The sequence below is a fragment of the Microtus oregoni genome, unplaced genomic scaffold (genome assembly GCF_018167655.1).
Source record: "Microtus oregoni isolate MIOR12 unplaced genomic scaffold, Mior012 000127F_ref0000509, whole genome shotgun sequence".
Taxonomy (NCBI): Eukaryota; Metazoa; Chordata; class Mammalia; order Rodentia; family Cricetidae; genus Microtus; species Microtus oregoni.
The window spans coordinates 2072313-2093704 of NW_024544770.1; the positions used below are offsets into that span (position 1 = coordinate 2072313).

The following is a 21392-nucleotide window of genomic DNA, read 5'->3' on the forward strand; positions in this document are numbered from 1 at the left end:
GCAAAGGTTTAGTTCTGTGTGAGGGCCAAGAAGAAAAGGTTTAGGTGCTGCCCGGAGGGAAGTGAGTCAGAGGGTGTGAAGAACTCTGGGCCAGATGCCAGAAAAAAAAAAAAAAAACTGAAGGCCACTGAAAGGAGTCACAGAAGGAGTAGGGACTTTGGGGGTCTGGTGCTGGGTGGAGAAAAGCAAGCGTTCACAATTCTAGCTATAAGGCACAGTGCTACCGGGGTGGCGTACTGATGAGAGATGCTATGCTGATTGGGAATGGGCCAGGCCTTAGCTGCCCAGACGATGCTCCCGCTGGGTTGGGAAGCTATGCACAACTACCGGCTGCTGAGTGCTCCCTAGACGATAAGTGTGGTGTTTTTCATCCTTCTTACTCTGCTCAGGAAGCGCCTTTCCCGGTAGAGTGTGCGAGATCGTCCTCATACACACATGCTTTTGACTCACAGAAGTGGAGTGGCCTGAGCAACAGTCACGCAATGGGACAGCTGGAGACCTGCGACAGTGCAACTATAGAGTCACGACTTGTGACTGCAGGGTCCTCCCTCTACTCCCCAGAGAAGCCCCAAGAGCCTTGCAGGCAAGCTACCTCCCACAGACTACAGGAAAAAGTGTGTAAACTGTCACCTATACCTGTCATTGGTGACACCCGAAGCCCGAGGAGGAGTGCAGATTTTAAAAGACAGAGAGACAACCCTAGAACAAACTAGAATCACAAGACAGAAAGAGCCCTGAGCTCCCTCTTCAACTGGTGTTCATTACCAGAAAGAGACACAGCGCCCTCTCGTGGCTGAGTCCTAAACCTACAGTTTTAGGGCTCTAACTTGCTCTTGTATCTGCGATTATGATATAAAAAAAAAAACGGCGTGTATTTTCTGAGTAAATGGGAAAAAAAAAGCTGACATCTACAAGTTGTCTGCAACAGCAAAAATTCTAAAAACCGTGTTCAGAAATCTTGTTTGAATAAGGTCTACATAAAAACTGACGAAAATAATATAAAAAGAAAAAGTATCACTTAAAATGTCTCCATGAAAAAGAAGGGCTACACAAAATGTTAAGAACTTGCCACATGAGACTAGAACAGAACCATTAATATTGACGAAAGTCATTTCCAATAGTTCAGTAAGACACGGTTCAAAAACAAGATAAAATTTAGCCTATTTTCAATTTGTCCATAGATCCAGGACAGCTTAAACTGCAAGTAGAAAGGCTTAATATGTGGTTTGATATAAAAATACATCATCCATCAAATTTCAACAAAACCTACAAGAGTAAGTCACCTCATTGCAAGTTGTTTTGTTGCTCTTGTGGGCCTTGTTGGACTTCATCTTCTGAGTTTAAGCTATCCTTCCACGTCAGACACTTAAAAAGCTGAGCCTATGGGAAGGCGCCACTAGACCCGGGCAGCAATTTTCAGTGCCTGCTTGTTATGGGAATGGGCTGTGCCAATTAATAAATCTCAATCAAACACTCTTCTTTAGCGAAGCAGTCACTAGAACATTAATTCTTAAGGCTTAGTTCTCCTTCCTTCCTCTTTTCCTTCTTTCCTCCCTTCTGACTTTCCTTTTAGACACACACACCTTACATGTACATGTACACATATAGACACACATGCACACGTGTTTATAGACAATCTCAGGTGGCTTGGGCTGGCCTCGAACTCACTACATAGGTGATGAACATGACGCCCTGACTTCATCTTAAGTACTGGTGGCGTCACAGGTATGTGCTGCCATATCAGGCTGATGGTTTTGTCACATCTCTGACTTCCACTCCCGCCCCTACCTTGGTGACCGTCTTCATTTTTCTCTGTTATGTCTCCAGTGGGCACAAAGGATTCACTGCCAATGATCATGTAAGGCATAGCTTCTTGAACTGTGGGTCCTGACCTTGGGTGCGGTTATGTAACTGAATCAGGGGGTAGAAATTTTTTTAGGCAACAATAAAAGTTTTTTGAATGTGTATATCAACATGTAATTCCCCAAATCAGTTTTCTCCCAGCAGAGGGTCACTGAAAATAGCAACCATATTCCAGGGCAGGTTCTAGGGTCAATCTGAAAGGAACTTCCTGGTTGTGGTTTGTTGTTATTGTTACCACTGTTTGTGTGTGTACGCATGTGTGTGCGTGTGTCTATGTGCATTTTTTGTTTTGACATTTTTTGTATTATCGGACTTCTTTTCGTTTTGCTTTTCATTTTTGTTCTTTTCTTGAGAGAGAGGGAGAAAGATAAAGGGGAGAGAACATCCAGTTGGGTGGGTGGGGAGGAGGGGAAGATCTTGGAGGCATTAGAGGAGAGGGAACACCATCGAAACACATTGCCAGAAAAAATGAAATAAAAGAAGTGAAGGATTACTTCCCCGATCAAACACGGCACGTATCGGGGGTGCTCTGTGCAGGGCCCACGGGAAAGCATTGTGGAGTGTCACTGCTAACACGTGACCCTCCCGCTGCACATGCTGGTACACCGTGCAGCGCCAGTGACTGCGGTCTGAAGCGCCCTGGGTCAGATCCAAGATTACTGCATTTATAAACTGTAGTGCTTCTCCAATCCAGAAAGCGTTCTCTGTTCTTACAGAGATATTATTGTCTGATTATGGTCAACAGACTTTCACCAGCTTCTTCCCATCGTTTCTCAGCCGGCATCAAGTTAGCGCTTATTTTGAATTTTATTAATGTTTGATTTTAAAATTTGTGGCTGGTGCTGCCGACTTGAGGTGCAGTAAAACAATCATCATATTAACTTTGGCTTGGAATTAATACGGCATTTCCAACAATTTCTGCAATGGTCCGAAACATGTTACCGTTTCGAAGTACATACTTAGGTAAAGCGGCATTCTCAGCACCCACAATTATGAAATCCACATGTATCGGCCAACTCTGCAAAATGGCAAAGATGCTCTCCAGCCTGCAGGACCACATGTTCCACTAAGGTTTCCTTCTTTATGTAAAAACAGACAAGCACATCTATCTCACCTGCAAGCAAGGTTTATTCATTCTATATTTCCTATTGTTGCTGTTCTTGTGTGTGCTTGCATGATGTCTGTGTGAGGGAGCATACTACGGTGCTCATGTGGAGGTCAGAGGACAGCTTGTCACAGTCAACTCTCTCCATCCATCATAGAATCTGGGTATCAAACTCAAGTCATCAGGTTTGCACAGCAAGTATTTTACCTCCTGAGTCTATAACCAAAAAACCAGCCCTGCTTTAATAAATGGTAAAATTATATATCTACCAAAGAGTTAAAAAACAACAGATCTTTATGATTTATTTTAGGTAAATGTTTTGATGTGTATAACTATCTTATATATTTGCGTACCCAGGGCTATGCAAAATTTTGTTGAATGGCTTAAGCTCCTAAACTAAGGCGACCCACCCAGAGCGGTGAGTGCCTGCCAGCCAGGCAGGCCTCAGGGTCCCCTGTAAGGGAGCCGGGCACCTCCAGCTCCGGCGCCAGGCTTCCTGCGCGCTCCTGGATACCACCCCCCCAACCCCCCCCCCCTCCATTCATCCTGTTGGCCCTGGATCATTGGGCTACCGGCGGCCCTGTTTAGTTGCTGAGGAATCCCATCAGGACGGGTGAGTGTGTGCTACCCAGGGGCGGGCGGACTGTCCCGGAAGAGAGCACAAACCCCCTCCCCCAGCTCCTTCTGCAGGGCTGTCTTTCTTTCGCACGACCCAGCACCCCTCCCCAACCCTGCCCCGCTGTATGCTAGGACCAGTGCTCAATACAGTCTTAAGCTCCTAAACTAAGGCGACCCACCCAGAGCGGTGAGTGCCTGCCAGCCAGGCAGGCCTCAGGGTCCCCTGTAAGGGAGCCGGGCACCTTCAGCTCCGGCGCCAGGCTTCCTGCGCGCTCCTGGATACCCCCCCCCCCCACTTGCTCCATTCATCCTGTTGGCCCTGGATCATTGGGCTACCAGCGGCCCTGTTTAGTTGCTGAGGAATCCCATCAGGACGGTTGCGGAGGAATCCCATCTGGACGGGAACGGTTCCTGCTTCTACACTGAAGAGATATACCCTGAGAGTCAATCACAGCAAAGTCTGGACCAAGAGACCAGGCCTCTCCTGGCTCCATTTGAAGGAAGAGATGGGAAGGCGCCAATACAAGAATTCCTCCAACAATCTGAAAGGCAACATGACACCACCAGAAACCAGGGATCCCGAAATAAGAAGAATTGTACACCCTACTCCTGAAGAAATAGAAGAAATCGACTCAAAAGTGAACTATATGAAAATAATAGAGGACCTTAAACAGGAGGTGAAAAACTGCCATAAACAATTAGAGATTACAAACAAAAAGGTAGAGGAAATGAATAAATCGCTCAAAGACACGCAAGAAAACCAAGAGAAACAAGAAAAAGCAATCAAACAGGTTAGGGAAGCGGTTCAAGACATGAAGAATGAAATGGAAGCAATGAAGAAAGCATAAACCGAGGGAAGAATGGAGATGGAAAATCTGGGTAAACGAACAGGAATGACAGAAACAAGTACTAACAACAGATTACAAGAGATAGAGGAGAGAATATCAGACACTGAAGATACCATAGAAAAAATAAACACACTGATCAAAGAAAACAGCAAAACCAACAAATTCTCATCACAAAACATTCAGGAAATTTGGGACACAATAAAAAGACCAAACCTAAGAATAATTGGAGTAGAAGAAGGAGAAGAAGTGCAGCTCAACGGTACAGAAAATATACTTAATAAAATTATAGAAGAAAACTTTCCCAACCTGAAGAAAGAGGTACCTATGAAGGTTCAAGAAGCATACAGAACACCAAATAGGCTGGATCAAAAAAAAACATCCCCTCGCCATATAATAATCAAAACACAAAATACACAGAATAAAGAAAGAATATTAAGAGCCGCAAAGGAAAAAGGCCAAGTTACTTATAAAGGTAAACCTATCAGACTTACACCTGACTTCTCTATGGAAACCATGAAAGCCAGAAGGTCCTGGATAGATGTACTGCAAAAACTAAGAGATCATGGATGCAAGCCCAGACTACTATATCCAGCCAAGCTTTCGTTCACTATAAATGGAGAAAACAAAATTTTCCAGGATAAAAACAAATTCAAACAATACGTAGCCACAAATCCAGCCTTACAGAAAATAATAGAAGGAAAATCACTAACCAAGGAGTCCAACAATGCCCACAATAACTCAGTCATCTAGAGACCTTTCACCAGCGCAACTCAAAGAAGGGAAACACACAAACCCTACTACTAAAAAAGTGACCGGAGTTAACAACCACTGGTCATTAATATCACTTAATGTCAATGGGCTCAACTCACCTATAAAAAGGCACAGGCTAAGGGATTGGATACGAAAACAGGATCCAACGTTCTGCTGTCTACAAGAAACACACCTCAACCACAAAGACAGGCACCTACTCAGAGTAAAGGGCTGGGAAAAGGCTTATCAAGCAAATGGTCCTAAGAAACAAGCAGGTGTGGCCATACTAATTTCTAACAAAGTTGACTTCAAACTTAAATCAATCAGAAGAGATGGAGAGGGACATTTTATACTCATAACAGGAACAATTCATCAGGATGAAGTCTCAATCCTGAATATCTATGCCCCGAATATAAAAGCGCCCACGTATGTAAAAGAAACATTACTAAAACTCAAGGCAGCCATCAAACCACACACACTAATAGTAGGAGACTTCAACACTCCTCTCTCACCAATGGACAGGTCAATCAAACAGAAACCTAACAGAGAAATTAGAGAATTAATGGAGGTAATGAAGCAAATGGACTTAACAGACATCTATAGATTATTCCACCCGAAGAGGAAAGAATATACCTTCTTCTCTGCAGCTCATGGAACCTTCTCGAAAATTGACCACATACTCGGTAACAAAGCTAACTTACACAGTTACAAAAAAATATTAGTAACCACCTGTGTCTTATCAGATCACCATGGATTAAAGTTAGAATTCAACAACAATGCTACCCCCAGAAAGCCTACAAACTCATGGAAACTGAACAGTCAACTTCTGAACCATACCTGGATTAAGGAAGAAATAAAGAAAGAAATTAAAGTCTTCCTTGAATTCAATGAAAATAAAGAAACAACATACTCGAACTTATGGAACAGTATGAAAGCAGTGCTAAGAGGAAAGTTCATCGCACTAAGTGCCCACTTAAAGAAAACAGAGAAAGCACATATTGAAGACTTAACAGCCCACCTGAAAGCTCTAGAAAAAAAAGAAGCAGACTCACCTAGGAGGAGTAGAAGATTGGAAATAATCAAACTGAGGGCTGAAATCAACAAAATAGAAACACAGAAAACAATCCAAAGAATCAATGAAACAAAAAGCTGGTTCCTGGAGAAAATCAACAAGATTGATAAACCCCTATCCAAACTAATCAAACGGCAGAGAGAGAATACGCAAATTAATAAGATCAGAAATGAAAAGGGGGACATAACCACAGACACAGAGGAAATTCAGAGAATCATCAGATCATATTACAAAAGCCTGTATAACACAAAACTGGAAAATGTAAAAGAAATGGACACTTTTTTAGATAAATACCATATACCAAAGTTACACCAGGACCAGGTGAACAATCTAAACAGACCTGTTGGTCGCGAAGAATTAGAAGCTGTTATCAAAAACCTCCCTACCAAAAAAAGCCCAGGACCAGATGGTTTCAATGCGGAATTCTACCAGAACTTCCAAGAAGAGCTAATACCCATACTCCTTAATGTATTCCACAATATAGAAACAGAAGGGTCATTACCTAATTCCTTTTATGAAGCTACAGTTACTCTGATACCAAAACCACTCAAAGACTCAACCAGGAAAGAGAATTACAGGCCAATCTCACTCATGAACATCGATGCAAAAATCCTCAACAAAATACTGGCAAACCGAATCCAAGAACACATTAGGAAAATTATCCATTATGATCAAGTAGGCTTCATTCCTGAGATGCAGGGTTGGTTCAACATACGAAAATCTATCAATGTAATCCAGCATATAAATAAACTGAAGGAAAATAACCATATGATCATCTCATTAGATGCTGAAAAAGCATTTGACAAAATTCAACATCCATTTATGTTAAAAGTCTTGGAGAGATTAGGGATACAAGGGTCATACCTAAATATAATAAAAGCTATATACAGCAAGCCGACAGCTAACATCAAATTAAACGGAGAGAAACTCAAAGCCATCCCGCTTAACTCAGGAACACGACAAGGCTGTCCACTCTCTCCATACCTCTTCAATATAGTACTTGAAGTTCTAGCAATAGCAATAAGACAACATAATGGGATCAAGGGGATTCGAATTGGAAAGGAAGAAGTTAAACTTTCGTTATTCGCAGATGATATGATAGTGTACTTAAGCGACCCCCAAAACTCCACCAAAGAACTTTTACAGCTGATAAACAGCTTTAGTAATGTGGCAGGATACAAGATCAACTCCAAAAAATCAGTCGCCCTCTTATACACAAAGGATAGGGAAGCAGAGAGGGAAATCAGAGAAGCTTCACCATTCACGATAGCCACAAACAGCATTAAATATCTTGGGGTAAATCTAACCAAGGAAGTGAAAGATCTATTTGACAAGAACTTTAAGGCATTGAAGAAAGAAATTGAAGAGGATACCAAAAAATGGATGGATCTACCTTGCTCTTGGATTGGGAGGATCAACATAGTAAAAATGGCAATTCTACCTAAGGCAATTTATAGATTCAATGCAATCCCCATCAAGATCCCATCAAAATTCTTCACAGATCTGGAGAGAACAATAATCAACTTTATATGGAAAAACAAAAAACCCAGGATAGCCAAAACAATCCTATACAATAAAGGATCTTCTGGAGGCATTACCATCCCTGACTTCAAACTCTATTACAGAGCTACAGTAATGAAAACAGTGTGGTACTGGCATAAAAACAGAGAAGTCGACCAATGGAATCATATAGAAGACCCGGATTTTAACCCACAAACCTATGAACACCTCATTTTTGATAAAGGAGCTAAAAGTATACATTGGAAGAAAGAAAGCATCTTCAACAAATGGTGCTGGCACAACTGGATGTCAACCTGTAGAAGAATGAAAATAGACCCACATCTTTCACCGTGCACAAAACTCAAGTCCAAATGGATTAAAGACCTCAATATCAGCCCGAACACACTGAAAAGGATAGAAGAGAAAGTGGGAAATACCCTACAACAGATGGGCACAGGAGATCGCTTCCTATGTATAACCCCAGAAGCACAGACATTAAGAGCAACATTGAGTAAATGGGACCTACTAAAACTGAGAAGCTTCTGCAAAGCAAAGGACACTGTCACTAAGACACAAAGGCAACCTACTGACTGGGAGAAGATCTTCACCAACCCCGCAACAGACAAAGGTCTGATCTCCAAAATATATAGAGAACTCAAGAAACTAGACTTTAAAATGCTAATTAACCCAATTAAAAAATGGGGCACTGAACTGAACAGAGAATTCTCAACAGAATGACTTATTCCAAGGCATTTTAATTTTCTGAGGCTATTATGAATGGGATTGTTTCCCTAATTTTCTTCTGAATATGTTTGTTGTTTATTTGTTTATATATAGAAAGGTTGCTCTCTCTGTGTCTCTTTCTCTCTGTGTGTGTTTCTGTCTCTCTGTCTCTCTCTCTCTGTCTTTCTCTCTCTCTCTCTCTCTCTCTCTCTGTGTGTGTGTGTGTGTGTGAGAGAGAGAGAGAGAGAGAGAGAGGGGGGGGAGAGAGAGGGAGAGAGAGGGGGAGAGAGAGAGAGAGAGAGAAAGAGAGAGAGAGAGAGAGAGAGTTGATTTTGTTTCCTGATACTTTCTTTGCTAAATATATTTATCACATGTAGGAAATTTGTGGTTGAATCTTTAATATGTTGAGATAATGACTTTGAATCCCTAAATTCTCTGGGAGTTTTTAGATTAAAAAAAAAGAAATTTGACAAAATCCGACATCCCTTGGTGATAAAACTCCATCATGAAGGGATGTTGGGTTTTGTCAAAGGTCTTTTTTGTATCTAATGAGATGGTCCTGTTTTCTTTAATGATGTGGCCCCTGGTAGGTCAGCCACACTCCAGGGTAGGCCCACTCTCAAGACTAGTCTAGTAACATGAACTGTGATGAGGGTAAAAAGTGAGAGGAAAAATTAGGGAGCTAAGGAGAAGAGGAAAAGTAGGAAGGGGAGGAGTTGGGAGAGGGGGTGAATATGATCAAAGTACATTTTATAATATTCTCAAAAATAAAATATTTAAAGTTAAAGAGCTATACAATGGAATATTACTTAGCCATGTAAAGGACTGGTAATAATGAACTTTTTCTTACTATAATGAAATGCTCTAGGCTGTGTAACCCTATGGAAAATCAGATGTATTTAACTTAGTTCTGGAAGCTTTAACTCTAACTAGCACATCCCTAACTCTGGAGAAGGAAGGCCTTCTTGCTGGCAGAGTGCTGAGACAGTGCAGGGCATCACATGGCAAGAGACGGAGCACACATCTGTGTCTGCATATGTGTTCTATATGTTGTCAGTCTCTGTCAGTCTCTTTCCCTCGCCACTGTCCTCTTCTGTGTTTCTCCCTATGTTCTGATGACCCTCACTAGTAATCATTAGAGCTTTCCCCTAATGGCTTTATCTAACCCTAATCACCTCCCAAAGACCCTACCTCCAGACATACTTGAATTGAGTTTCCATATTTTGTATCTCACAAGGGGGATTAGATTTTTACATGTAAATTATTGGGGTGCATACTCAAACCATATCAACACCAGAGAGACAATAATATACCGATACACCTTGGATAAATGTTGGAAACACACTAAATAATAGAGATCAGTTATGAAAAGCCGGGCTTGTTATCCCAGCTGTTCAAAGTCTGAAGCAGAGAACTGCCGTTGATAGACATGCATACTCTAAATGGGTAAATGCACAGCATTTTAAAAAGAGGTTGTCACAAATGAGTGCATACACACTGTACAGAAGCCACAGTGTTGATTCTTACTTTTGCCTATCATGGTGTCTTAAACAGAGTCAAAAACAAGATAATGAATGTCCAAAAACTAAAATATTCTAATTTCAATATAGTCTTCTGCATGTTCTTTATGAAGTAGCCAACTCACAGTCAAACAGAGAGGAGTGCTGCAGGAAGCATTTTGAGTAGCAGAAGGATGGTTTGTGTAGCTGTGTCAGAAAACGTAAAAGGCTTAGAAGATAATTTAAAATATAAAGTAACAACAGATAATGTGGTAAAAAAGAGAAAATGAAAAGAAAGCAATGTTGTTGAATTCCAAACATATAAAACCTACAATTAATCTTTACCCAAGGAGCAGGTGTAGGTCTTGTATTAGGATCGATTCCTAGAGGGCAGAACCAGAGTTTCTGGAGAAATATAGAATAAATAACAGAAATCCATAGTTCTGTTTTTGTTGTGTGTTTTTTTCTGTGTAGCCCTGGTTGTTCTGGAACTCGCTCTGTAGACCAGGCTGGCCTTGAACTCAGAGATCCACCTGCCTCTGCCTCCCGAGTGCTGAGGTTAAATACATGGGTCACCACCACCTGGGATAATAATCCTATTTTGATTTCCACTTACATGAAAGTTTTGTTCCTCTGTTTCTACCACATTAAGTGCTCTCTGTCAAGGAGGTGCTAAGTCTGTACTCAAGTATGATGTGCACACATACATGTACACTCTTATCCCATAGATGGTAACACATCTTATAAAAGAATATTAAGATTGCTCCAAGCGGTCCTGGGGAGATAGCTCAGTTGATAAAGTGCTTATTACTCAAGTGCAAAGCCCCAGGTTCCATCCACAGCACCCACATAACAAGCCAGATTCAGCAGTGCCTGCTTGTAATCCTGTCACTGGGGATACAGAGACAGAAGAGTCCCTAGGGACCTGCTCTCCCACTAACCTTGCCTGGAACCTTGCCTGGTCACAAGCCCGAGCCGCAGTGAAAACCCTGTCTCAGAAAACAAGGTAGATGAATCTTGCAGAACTGCACCTGATGCTGACCACTGGCCTTCACATGCAGTATGCATGTGCATCCACACACGCAGTATTACAGAAAGTCAAAGTACCATGCAAGCAGGATTTAAATGTGTAATGCTAGAAAAGAGAGAGTTGTTGTGGCCAAATGGATCACAATAAGAAATCACCCAGCAATTCAGTTTGTCTGGTGTTTGTCTAGTAATGGAAGATAAAGCTAGGGCCAAATTATATACCCCAGCTCTGCCACTTAGCAGCTGCAGTCAATTACAACCTTTTCCTGACCGTCCCTTAAAGCAGTTAAGATAATATTCCTGCCTGCCTTCCAATTGAGAGAATCAGATAAGGCTTAACACACTACCTAGCATAGAGGTTCCTTGTGTTTTGGCATGGGAAGATTTGATTGTCCAGTTAAGACATTTAGACTTTTATGTTAGAGGCAGCAACACATAAAAAGTTTTTAAAAAGGAATTAAATATGTTGAAGCCTGACTTTAGGAGATTACCATAGTGAATGAGCTGGCCGGGGGGGGGGGGGGGAGGTCATAGGAAGCCGCTGCAGCCATCCAGAAAGGTAATGGTACCCTAACCAGCATCTTGGGAGTGTAAGTCACCACATAAAACTGTAAAAATTGCCACCAGTTGGATGATGTTAACACCAGTAAGAAACAGGAGAGAAGAAACATGTTTGAAGGAGCATGTCAGGAGTCAGTTTTATACACACCGAGTTGGAGATACCATTGGTACCTCCAGGAAGAAAGGTGTGCTAAGCAGTTCTAAAGTCAGTATTGGGGTTAGGACTTAGGAGAATGAGGGGGGGGTTCTCGTAGGTTGGAGCCAACAGTCTGAGATTCCTAAGAGGAAAGATCATAGTCAAATCGGAAATTGTTATGAACAGAGCCCTTAGAGTTGGGCAAATGAAGATCAGACAAATAATACAACTTTATTTACTTTCACAAAACTTGTTTTTGTCTTTGTTCTTTTTTTTTTTTTAAGACAGCTTCAGTGTGTAGCCTTCCCTGACAGGCCTGTAGCCCAGGCTGGCTTCAAAGTTCCATCAATCTTCCTGCGTCAGCTTCCTAAGGGCCGAGATTAGAGGCATGCACCACTGTGCCCAGCGTTTCTTTCTGCGTAGTATTGTACAAACTGCTAAAAGGATATCACAGGAGCTGTTAAGATGGCAGGCCCGTTTGGATTCCAAGAAACTCATAGAGTGTTCTCAGAGGTTAAGATTGAGAGGTTTCACAGTTGCCCTCCGAAGCCACAGAGACATGGGTGGCCTTGAGGTCCTCTGAGGAGGCTAGTTACGTGCCTGATCCTTTCTCACCCAAAGTTCAACAGCTGGTTTTTTACCTTGGCATCTCTTGGTCACCTGGAGAGGGGGTGATTACAAGAAGGGAAATGGCTTTCCAATCCTTCTGCCTATTGAAGATCACTATGGATTTCTCTGGCACCAACTGTTTTGATAGATTCTTTACCCGTTAGTGTAGTTGTTTGTTTTTTACTCTTTACTCTTTAGGGGCCTGCCACTCAGCTCCCACATAAATCACACACGAGGGCTTATTCTTTCTATGCATGTCTGGTCTTAGCTTGGCTTATTTTTAGCCAGATTTCCTTAACTTAAATTATCCCATCTACCTATTGCCTCTGGACTTTTCCCTTTTCTTACTTCTGTAGATCTTTCTTTCACTCTGACTCTGTGGCTGGCTGTGTAGCTCGGGGACTAGCCTCTAGTGTCCTCGCTCCTTCCTCTCTTTTGCTACCGTTTCTCTCTTTTTCTATTTCTGTTTATTCTCTCTTCCTGCCAGCCCCGCTTATCCTTTCTCCTGCCTTGCTATTGGCCACTCAGCTATTTATTAGACAAATCAAGTATTTTAGACAGGCAAGGTAACTCAGTTTCACAGACTTAAACAAATGCAACGGAAAAGAATGAAACACATCTTTGCTTCATTAAACAAATGTTCCACAGCATAAACAAATGTAATACATCTTAAATTAATATTCCATAACACATTAGTGCTTGTAGTAGCCAGAAAGGGAAGGTGATTTGAGGCCATGGAATCTGGCTTTCCCTGAAGAACAAAGGGAGCTCCAGTTTGGGCCTGACCAAGTGAAGGTGTTGGTCATAATGGGGAAATAACTTGATCTGATTGGTTTACTTTCTTTGTTTCTAATCAGGGCCTTGTGTTTTAATTAACTTTTACAAGGGAATAGTGGGCAATAGACATAATCCACTTGGCTGGCAAGGAATTGTGTGGAGTACTATTGCAATATAAAAACATGCTAAGTCTTTGATACTGGAGGGTTTGTGATACTTTAAAATTAACGAGCTGGCTTTCTTTTCTGCATACACCGCTAGGCTTTTTTTTTTTCCATTTTAAAAGTGCACTTTTTCATTTTTATTTTTTTTTCTTTTTTTATTGAGAAAAGGAGAAAAAAAAAAACAAGTTTCCACCTTCTCCCAGCCTCCCATTTCCCTCCCCCTCCTCCCACCTAGGCTTTTTTAAATGACCTTTTATTCCATCTGTGTTAAGAGATTCTGTGTGTGTGTGTGTGTGTGTGTGTGTGTGTGTGTGTGTGTGTGTGTGTGTGTTTAGTTTTTGTTTGTCTTCCTCTATTTGCTTTTAGGAAGCTTGACAGTTAGGGTGGTTTAAAATTCATTTTGAAAACATTCTACCAAGGTCAGTCCCCTCCTGTTTTCTTCTAACAAGGCTATTTTATGCTAACCCTTAAAACCTACCAACTTTATTTCTCTCCTAGCCCCAGCTGTCAATTCATCCAGTTGCACGAGTGAAGGGGTTGAGGCTTGGGGAGGGGGCTGAATTGTTGTACTACTTGATGTAACAAAATGTGTTAGATCGGGTAACTTTACAAGAAACAAAATGTTTGTATAGCTCACAAGACTAGAGATTCAAGGGCACGGTGTTGCTGCTTTCATCTTGGCTCTGGTAAAAGCCTTATGGTGGGTGGGATCACAGTATTAGGGTTGTGTGCAAGAGCAAGTCATTACATCTTTTACAGCATCTGATTTTCCTGAGAACTAACTCAGGGTCCCACGAGTGCTACCCAAATCCCTTCTGAGGATAACACAACGCTCCCCCCACCCCCAGCCTGTGACCTAACAATCTCCACAAGGGGCTTCCTAGTAAAAGTCCCACATCATCTGTTAACATTGACACGCTAGGGACAGCATCCAGTACACTCTCAGGAAGAAAGCATCTCTTGGCCGTGGCAATAATAGTCCTACCCTGAAAGAATATGTGCCTTGAGGAGGGGATTTGTAGAGTAAGAATATTCTTAACCTGTACTGTGACAGCTTACAATTTTGTTTCTTCTTTCTGCAGTAAATACAAATTGATCCTAAGTGAGGAGCCTGTGGAGAAACGAAGGAGGTTCCAAAATGATATGACACCATCTCCTATAGATTACTCCATGTCCAGTCCTTACAGGAGGGGAGAGGCCACTATTGCCGACCTAGGAGGAGAGGACAGCCTTGAGAAATCCAGTTCTGAGAGAAGCACACCACCATACCTCTTACCAGAATACCCAGAAGCAAACAAGAGCACAGGCCACAACAGGGAAGCTCCAGCACTTTGTCTAGGGTCCCAAGACCAAGACCAGGAGTCCCTGCTTTCTGAAGAATTAGAAGATCAGATGCCAATATTGGTAGCAGAAGAATCTAACCGGAGTAGCGAGAATAGAGAAGTGAATGAAGGGCCTTTTGTAGCGGTGGTCAGAGTTGCGAAGGGACTTGGAGATTCAGGAGCTCCCATCCAGCTATTCCCTTTCAACTGGGAGGAGTTTGTAGGCAGAAGAAAGGCAGCAGCGGAACCTTGGAACCTGAACCCTTATTCTCCTGTGGCCCCTGCCACAGCTACTGCAGGCAAAGGAAAAGGCTACCAGGAGAGTGGAAGTCGGAACATGCCAAAGATAAAGAACCAGAGAGAACTGGAAGAATTGAAGAGAACCACAGAAAAACTGGAGCGTGTTTTGGCTGAAAGGAATCTGTTCCAGCAAAAGGTTTGGGCAATGCCTTACCAGTAGGGATAAGAAGAGGTCATTGTAACCAAGGGACAAGGGCAGTGCTTCTCAACCTTCCTAATGCTGCAACCTTTTAATATAGTTGATCATGTTGTGGGAACCCCTAACTATAAAATTGTTTTATTACTTCATAACTCTAATTTAGCTGTTGTTATGAATCATATTGTAAATACCATGTTTTCTGATAGTCTTAGGTGATCCCTATGAAAGGATCATTTGAAATCCCATTGGGTCATGACCCACAGGTTGAGAACCACTGGACTGGGGTACTGATATTTTGGTGGTTTCTTTCATATTCTGAAGCTTTTAAACAAAATATGCCGTTAAACTAGTCTGTGGTATTCTCAGATTGAGAGGACCCTAATGGGCTTTCCCTCTGTATTTTAGGTTTGACAAGAGATTTGCATAAGTATAATAAAGCATTATAAATAATAGAACCACAGGATAGATTTAGTAGAAATGGTTCGGGATACTCTAACTTTTGGTTGTATTGATCACTGACTTTGTCTTTCTTGGAATGCAGGTAGAGGAGCTGGAACAGGAGAAGAATCACTGGCATTCTGAATTTAAGAGAGCTCAACATGAATTGGTGACCTATAGTACCCAGGAGACTGAAGGCTTATACTGGAGCAAGAAGCACATGGGTTATCGCCAAGCTGAATTCCAGATTCTGAAAGCGGAGCTAGAAAGAACCAAAGAGGAGAAGCAAGAACTAAAAGAGAAACTGAAAGAGACAGAGACACAACTGGAAGTATTGCAGAAGGCCCAGGTCTCCTGCCAGAACACAGAGAGAGATGACTTAGAAAGGTTAATTACTAGGGTTTAGTTATCACCTTGTGAGTACTAAGGGGAATTATCCACTAAGACCCCCAGTTTACTGGTCATAGGGGAGAAAGTCTTAATTCATTGACCACCACGGATTGAGTAATTATTCCTTAGAAAGCCGCAGCCAGTCTCCCCGTGTTTGATGGCATGGTTCTGTCTGCCTTCTTCCTACCTCATGGAGACCTAATTATTAAGACCTATAGGCCCATTGTGCAGGAACTTCGTATTATTCTGTTGGCTAATGACTTCCTGTCATCTCTTCTCCTATCCCCTCACTCCATTATACAGGGCTTTGGCAAAGCTTACGCGGCTACGTATCCACGTCAGCTATCTCCTTACTTCTGTCCTCCCTCACTTGGAGCTTTGTGAGATCGGGTATGACTCAGAACAAGTGGATGGGATCCTGTACACAGTGCTGGAGGCAAATCGCATACTGGATTGAGCACCAGACTATATATCCTCTCCTAGCTTTCTCTTTTCTTTACTGCCTGTGTACTATATGTCTCCCCCAGCTGCTGCTGCTTCTTCTTCCCTTCTCCCTTCATATCCCTCCCCCAGCCTCCTTCTTTCCCTTTCACCTTTATGCCTTATATTGAAAGTCTTTGAATAAGTCCTGGTTCTTAATCAGTGTACTTTGCATTCAGTGTGGGTGTGAAGAAAGAGGCCCATTAAATAGCCTTTTAAGAGTCCAGGAACAGAAAAGCAATAGTCACCAAGTTAGGTGACTGGAAAGCACTAATTTTCATGATCTAGATATGTGGCCTATTTCGTGTTCTGCTAATGGTTCGTCTTCATTTGGGTTAAATCAGTCAGCAAATGTTGGGTCCAATTCACCTGGTGGGAAAAGTCATGCTGCCAGCCCTGCCAGGGTTCTAACAGTCTAGCCGGAAGCACAAGTCACAGCAAGTTAGCTAACTATAAAAGAAGGGTATGGTGTGCCTGAGTGGTATAGGCGTGGCATGGAAGACAGAGGCGAGCAACTTAAAGGAAGGCAGTACACCATAAGTGGGACCTAATGAAGGTTAAGGAGTGAGCATAGCAACGCTCTTAATGACGGTTGTTGCTTAAGTGGTAGGATTATGGTTGATATTTTCCTTCTTCCTATCTTCTTGCCCTTTTCAAATTTTCTATTACATTCTCGTTGTTCTTCTTATGTTGCAAAATAAATTGTTTTGAAAGCTAACAAGTAGGCTTGAGTTTGGGTGTCAAATGAGACATTTATGAAAGTCTAAAGTCATTTTACATTTATACTTTCTGTTGAGTTTAACAGTACCTCTGGAGAGACAGCATAAACAAATGTGCAGAAATCCACAAGGTGAAAAATGTGTTTGGTAAGACTGATAGGTTTGCATAAAAGGAACCTACCAACCAACTCACCAGTTCCCCACGGTATTATTATTTTAATAATAGATATGTGAAAATAAATATACGAGGATCACAATTTATGTATCACTACATTGTTAAATTCCAGGTATCAAAAAATATTTTAGATTAGAAAGATTTAGTTGCTATCCCTTGTAGTGTAACTGCATAATTTCTAGGCTATTCAGAGTGATACTCATGAAAAGAAGGTATTTTATGAATCCATTGCTTTATTATATTTATGTAGTATATAGTCTGCAAGTACTCCTGAAAATACGCTGAACAGTGATGGTATATATAATATATATATATATATTATATACACATATAAGTATACATACATATATGTATATCTATACATACACACATACACCTATGTATGTGTGTATGTCTGCATTGAAAACTAGGATGCAGAGGATAGGAATAATAACAGGAAGGCAGAATCCACCAGCAGTAAAAGGATTCCCTAGTATAAACAAAACACTTGGGGTAGTCATTCTGTTTTCCTCAGTAGATTTATTTCAGAGGACTGTCCCAAGGATACCTTACCTCCTTTGAAGGGAGGCCCATCATAAATAAATGTTCCTGGGAGTCTGTGGAGAATATGATGAGGCCATAGCCAGGCTTCCCCATTAGAATGGTACCCAAACATACCCGTGCTCCTACCACTCTATCTCACCGCAGCTCTAGCAGGCTGTATTATTATCTTCTGTTTCCGACATTTGCATCAGTATATCTAAGACCTCGGTTGTCTCAATGGGCTTATTAACAAGAGAAGGATCACATGCAATTATTTTCTCAGTGATACTTGTTTGTCAGATGGGGACGGGGAAGGGTGGGGTTTAGCACAAATCCGAATACTATGAATGGGAGCCCAGGCAAGGAGGAATTTCAGTGAATGGAAAGTTCAGCCTGTGTAGCCGTTTGTTGGATGTGTGGGGGGAGGCAGATAATGGAACTCTAGAGGGGAAAAGATTGAAAACTTAACTCATCTTTACCGGTGCTTCCTGTCTGTACAAACTCCCCGGTTCGTGTCCTGTCTGCCCATGGCTTTGAACTCACAATTTTTCTTCCAGCGGCACCCACCTGTGTTAGTCTCTCTGCTCCAGTGGCAGAGCCTTTGCTTTCTTACCTGGTTACCTTGATACCATACAGACACTTATGGTAAAATTCAAACCTTTTACAAATGTCCTACAAGACCTCCTACCTGTATGTCAGCAGTTTTCCATGGTGTTTCCTTCTGGAAACATGGCACACTGTCAGCTAACCTCAGAGGCTACTCTGGTACTCTGCCCTCTGATACATTCTGTGACCTCACTGCAATAAAAGGATTCTCTAGTTCCAGACAATACACTTTGAAAGGTGACCCATCCTAGATAAACAGTCCTGTACACCTTGAATTCATGTTAAATATCACTGTGGAAAGACTGGAGTATTGCCCATCCTTACCAGAAGCCGTGATCTAGTATCAAAACAGGTACTAACAATGAAAAAAAACAGAGGTGCCTCCTCCTGGCTTTCCTCTGAGGTTAACATAAATCTCCTTACAAATATTTCCCTTTACTTGTCAGTTAGCATGTAGGTGCTTATTATCTCACTTCTTGACAATTGAAATCGATTCTTAATTGGCCTCCTTCATCTCCTATTCCCATTCCTCGGTAGGCACTTCTTAATATCACTAAACAGCTCTTAACATCTTATCAGGTCATGTCTCTGAACAAAAACTGGCTATTACTCACTTTTGCCCACAAAATGTTATACAAATTCTTTAGCGTGGTTCTCAAGCCCTGTGTTGTCTGGGGTACCCTCTTCTGTACACCCATCTTCCAACAAGCCAAATACAAAGCTCTCTTCCATCCACGTTGAGCTGCTTTTCGATTTCTAAATGTACCTTCGGATTTTTGTCCTCTGCCTTTCCTAGTCCACTCCTGAAATGTTCTTAATCATCTTTCCTTTGGTTCTAATGCCAACTTATTTCTGAAGATTCCTCTAGCCCAGGAAGGCATGAAATTTTTCTTTGGACGTGTTAAGCCTTGTGCCACTTATAAGACTTGTGTCATAAACTTCCTATTAGAAAGCTCCAGATTGATATTCAACTGCCTACTTGACATTTACACTTACATAGCTCACAGACATTTCAAGAAAATCATGCTAAGAATAAACAGCGCCATACCCCAGGACTTCTCCCCCCACAGTTCTTCATGTTAGGAAATGGCACCTCCTCCCACCCAGTTGCTTAAGCTAGAAACCTGGAAGTCATCCTTAATTCCTCTTCTCATTCCCTGCATCCAGTCTGTCAACATGTCTGTTGTTTCTATTGCCAGTGTATAATCTTTACTCTACTCGCTTTTACCACAACAGCCTTAGTCTAAACTCCCATCCTTCCTTCGCTTGGATCATAACAACTAACAAGAGACTGTGGGAACTCTCTTGTGCTCACAATTAATTGTTCTATCGTTAGAAAGAGTGTGTTTTTAAAAACGAAAATACAAATCAAATCATGTGACTCTGCTTAAGGCAATAAGTCACTTCTCATTCGCTTCCCATTTGATTTAGAGTAAAATCACCCCCCCATTACAATGTCCTACAAGACCCCTGCTTACCTCTTACGTTGGTCTCAGTGATCTTCCATCACTTACCTCTTTACATCCCCCCTCCTCCCCGCTCCCCCCCACACTTGGCTTCCAGCTGAAACATACCAAGCTCTCGCTTAAGCTCAGAGCCCTCATCTAGATGATGCCTTCTCCTGAGATGTTCTCTCCCCATTTTGTCCAACTGCAATGCTGTGTTTCCAGTCTTGCCATGGTTCACTCTTCTTGCTTCTATCTTCTTCCTAGATATGCCTTGCATTTTTCTCTATTTCTACCATATTATCTTGCCACAGTTTCCTTGTTTGTTTCCAGCTCATAGCAAAGCTTATATACTTAGCCATTTTCATTCATTCAACAAACTTTGGAGTGCCTGCTATGTGCTGAGTGATACCCAGTGGTGAATCTAACACGCACTGTTTTTATATACCTGTTTCAGTAAGTTCTATAAGGCCATACTGGTTTGCTAACCACTGTATCCTACTCCTTATCCTAGTACCTGGGATATAGTAAAGAAGCAATGAATGGTTTAATGATAGAATTGTGTTTTCTTCATATCTCCACCTCTGATCTAAAACAATTTCCCATTCATTGAGGAGGGTATATAAATCAGTGTGAGTGAGGTAGATAACAATCCTGGGTGTTAAGCTCTTAAAATGAAAGGCTAACACAGTAGGTGCTTCAGGCTATAGGAGTGGGCTTGTTGTGAGCAGCCTGGTGTTTCTCTTTAGTGACTCTTCAGTATGAATAATTCAACTATGAAAAAGAAAAGGGGAGATGGGTGGTCTTTACACAAACAATCTGAATAAATACTGAGAAGTACAAAATTTAACCAGGAGACTACCGTACAGACCAGATCTTGCGAGTAAGAACTAAACAGAAAAATTCTAAGAATTACTCTTCAGTCTTTTCAAGTGATGGTGGTTCGTTTCAGCTGTTAAAAAAAAGAGAGAGAGTTATCCAAAAGCTAAGAATAGAGCAGGCTTCGAGGAAGCGAGTTCCACGTGTGTGTTATTGGATGAACAAAAGAGCACCTGTGATAACCAGACCAGTGAACCTGTGGCACCAGAGTTCAGGAAGGTCTGTTTGCCCTGCTTACACATTGTCTGACCTAACAATTTAGAGGAAGAGGCTGCGTTCTTAGTTCCCAGGACAATCTCGAGGTAAAACATGTTTCAGAACCCTGTGCTGTGAACTAAAGCCCCTTCCTGTAGCACTACATTAGGAGTGAACTATAACACTCTTCTCGAGGATTCTCTGTGTAAGGTCAGGCAAAGGCAAGTACAAGTTCCCCTAAAGACTGGCACATTTCACGAGGACCACCCTACCTCATGATTTATATCGGGAACCATGAGTTCTGATTCAGAAGTCAGCGCGAGCTGGAGAGATCTCTCGGTGATTAAGAGAGCTTGCTGCTCTTGCAGAGGTTCAGTTCCCAGCACCCGTACTGGGGAGCTCCCAACTGCCTCCAGCTTTTGCCCCAGGAGGTCTGAACCCTAGTCTGGCTCTGCAGACAGCTGCATGCACATAACTGATAACAAAGTGGATCTTTAAAAAAAAGTCGGGGTGAGTTGTTCGTCAGCC

At 41.9% G+C, this 21392-nt stretch overlaps 1 protein-coding gene across 1 annotated transcript; it reads left to right on the top strand.

Moving 5' to 3' along the window:
• The first annotated feature begins 239 nt into the window (after positions 1 to 239).
• Positions 240 to 17036, top strand: LOC121444477 (MORC family CW-type zinc finger protein 4-like). Its single transcript, XM_041646285.1, has 4 exons — positions 240 to 583; positions 14337 to 15012; positions 15557 to 15840; positions 16147 to 17036. Exons 1-4 carry the CDS (start codon positions 240 to 242, stop codon positions 16298 to 16300), a joined length of 1458 nt encoding a protein of 485 aa, XP_041502219.1. The 3' UTR covers positions 16301 to 17036.
• The last annotated feature ends 4356 nt before the right edge of the window (positions 17037 to 21392 follow it).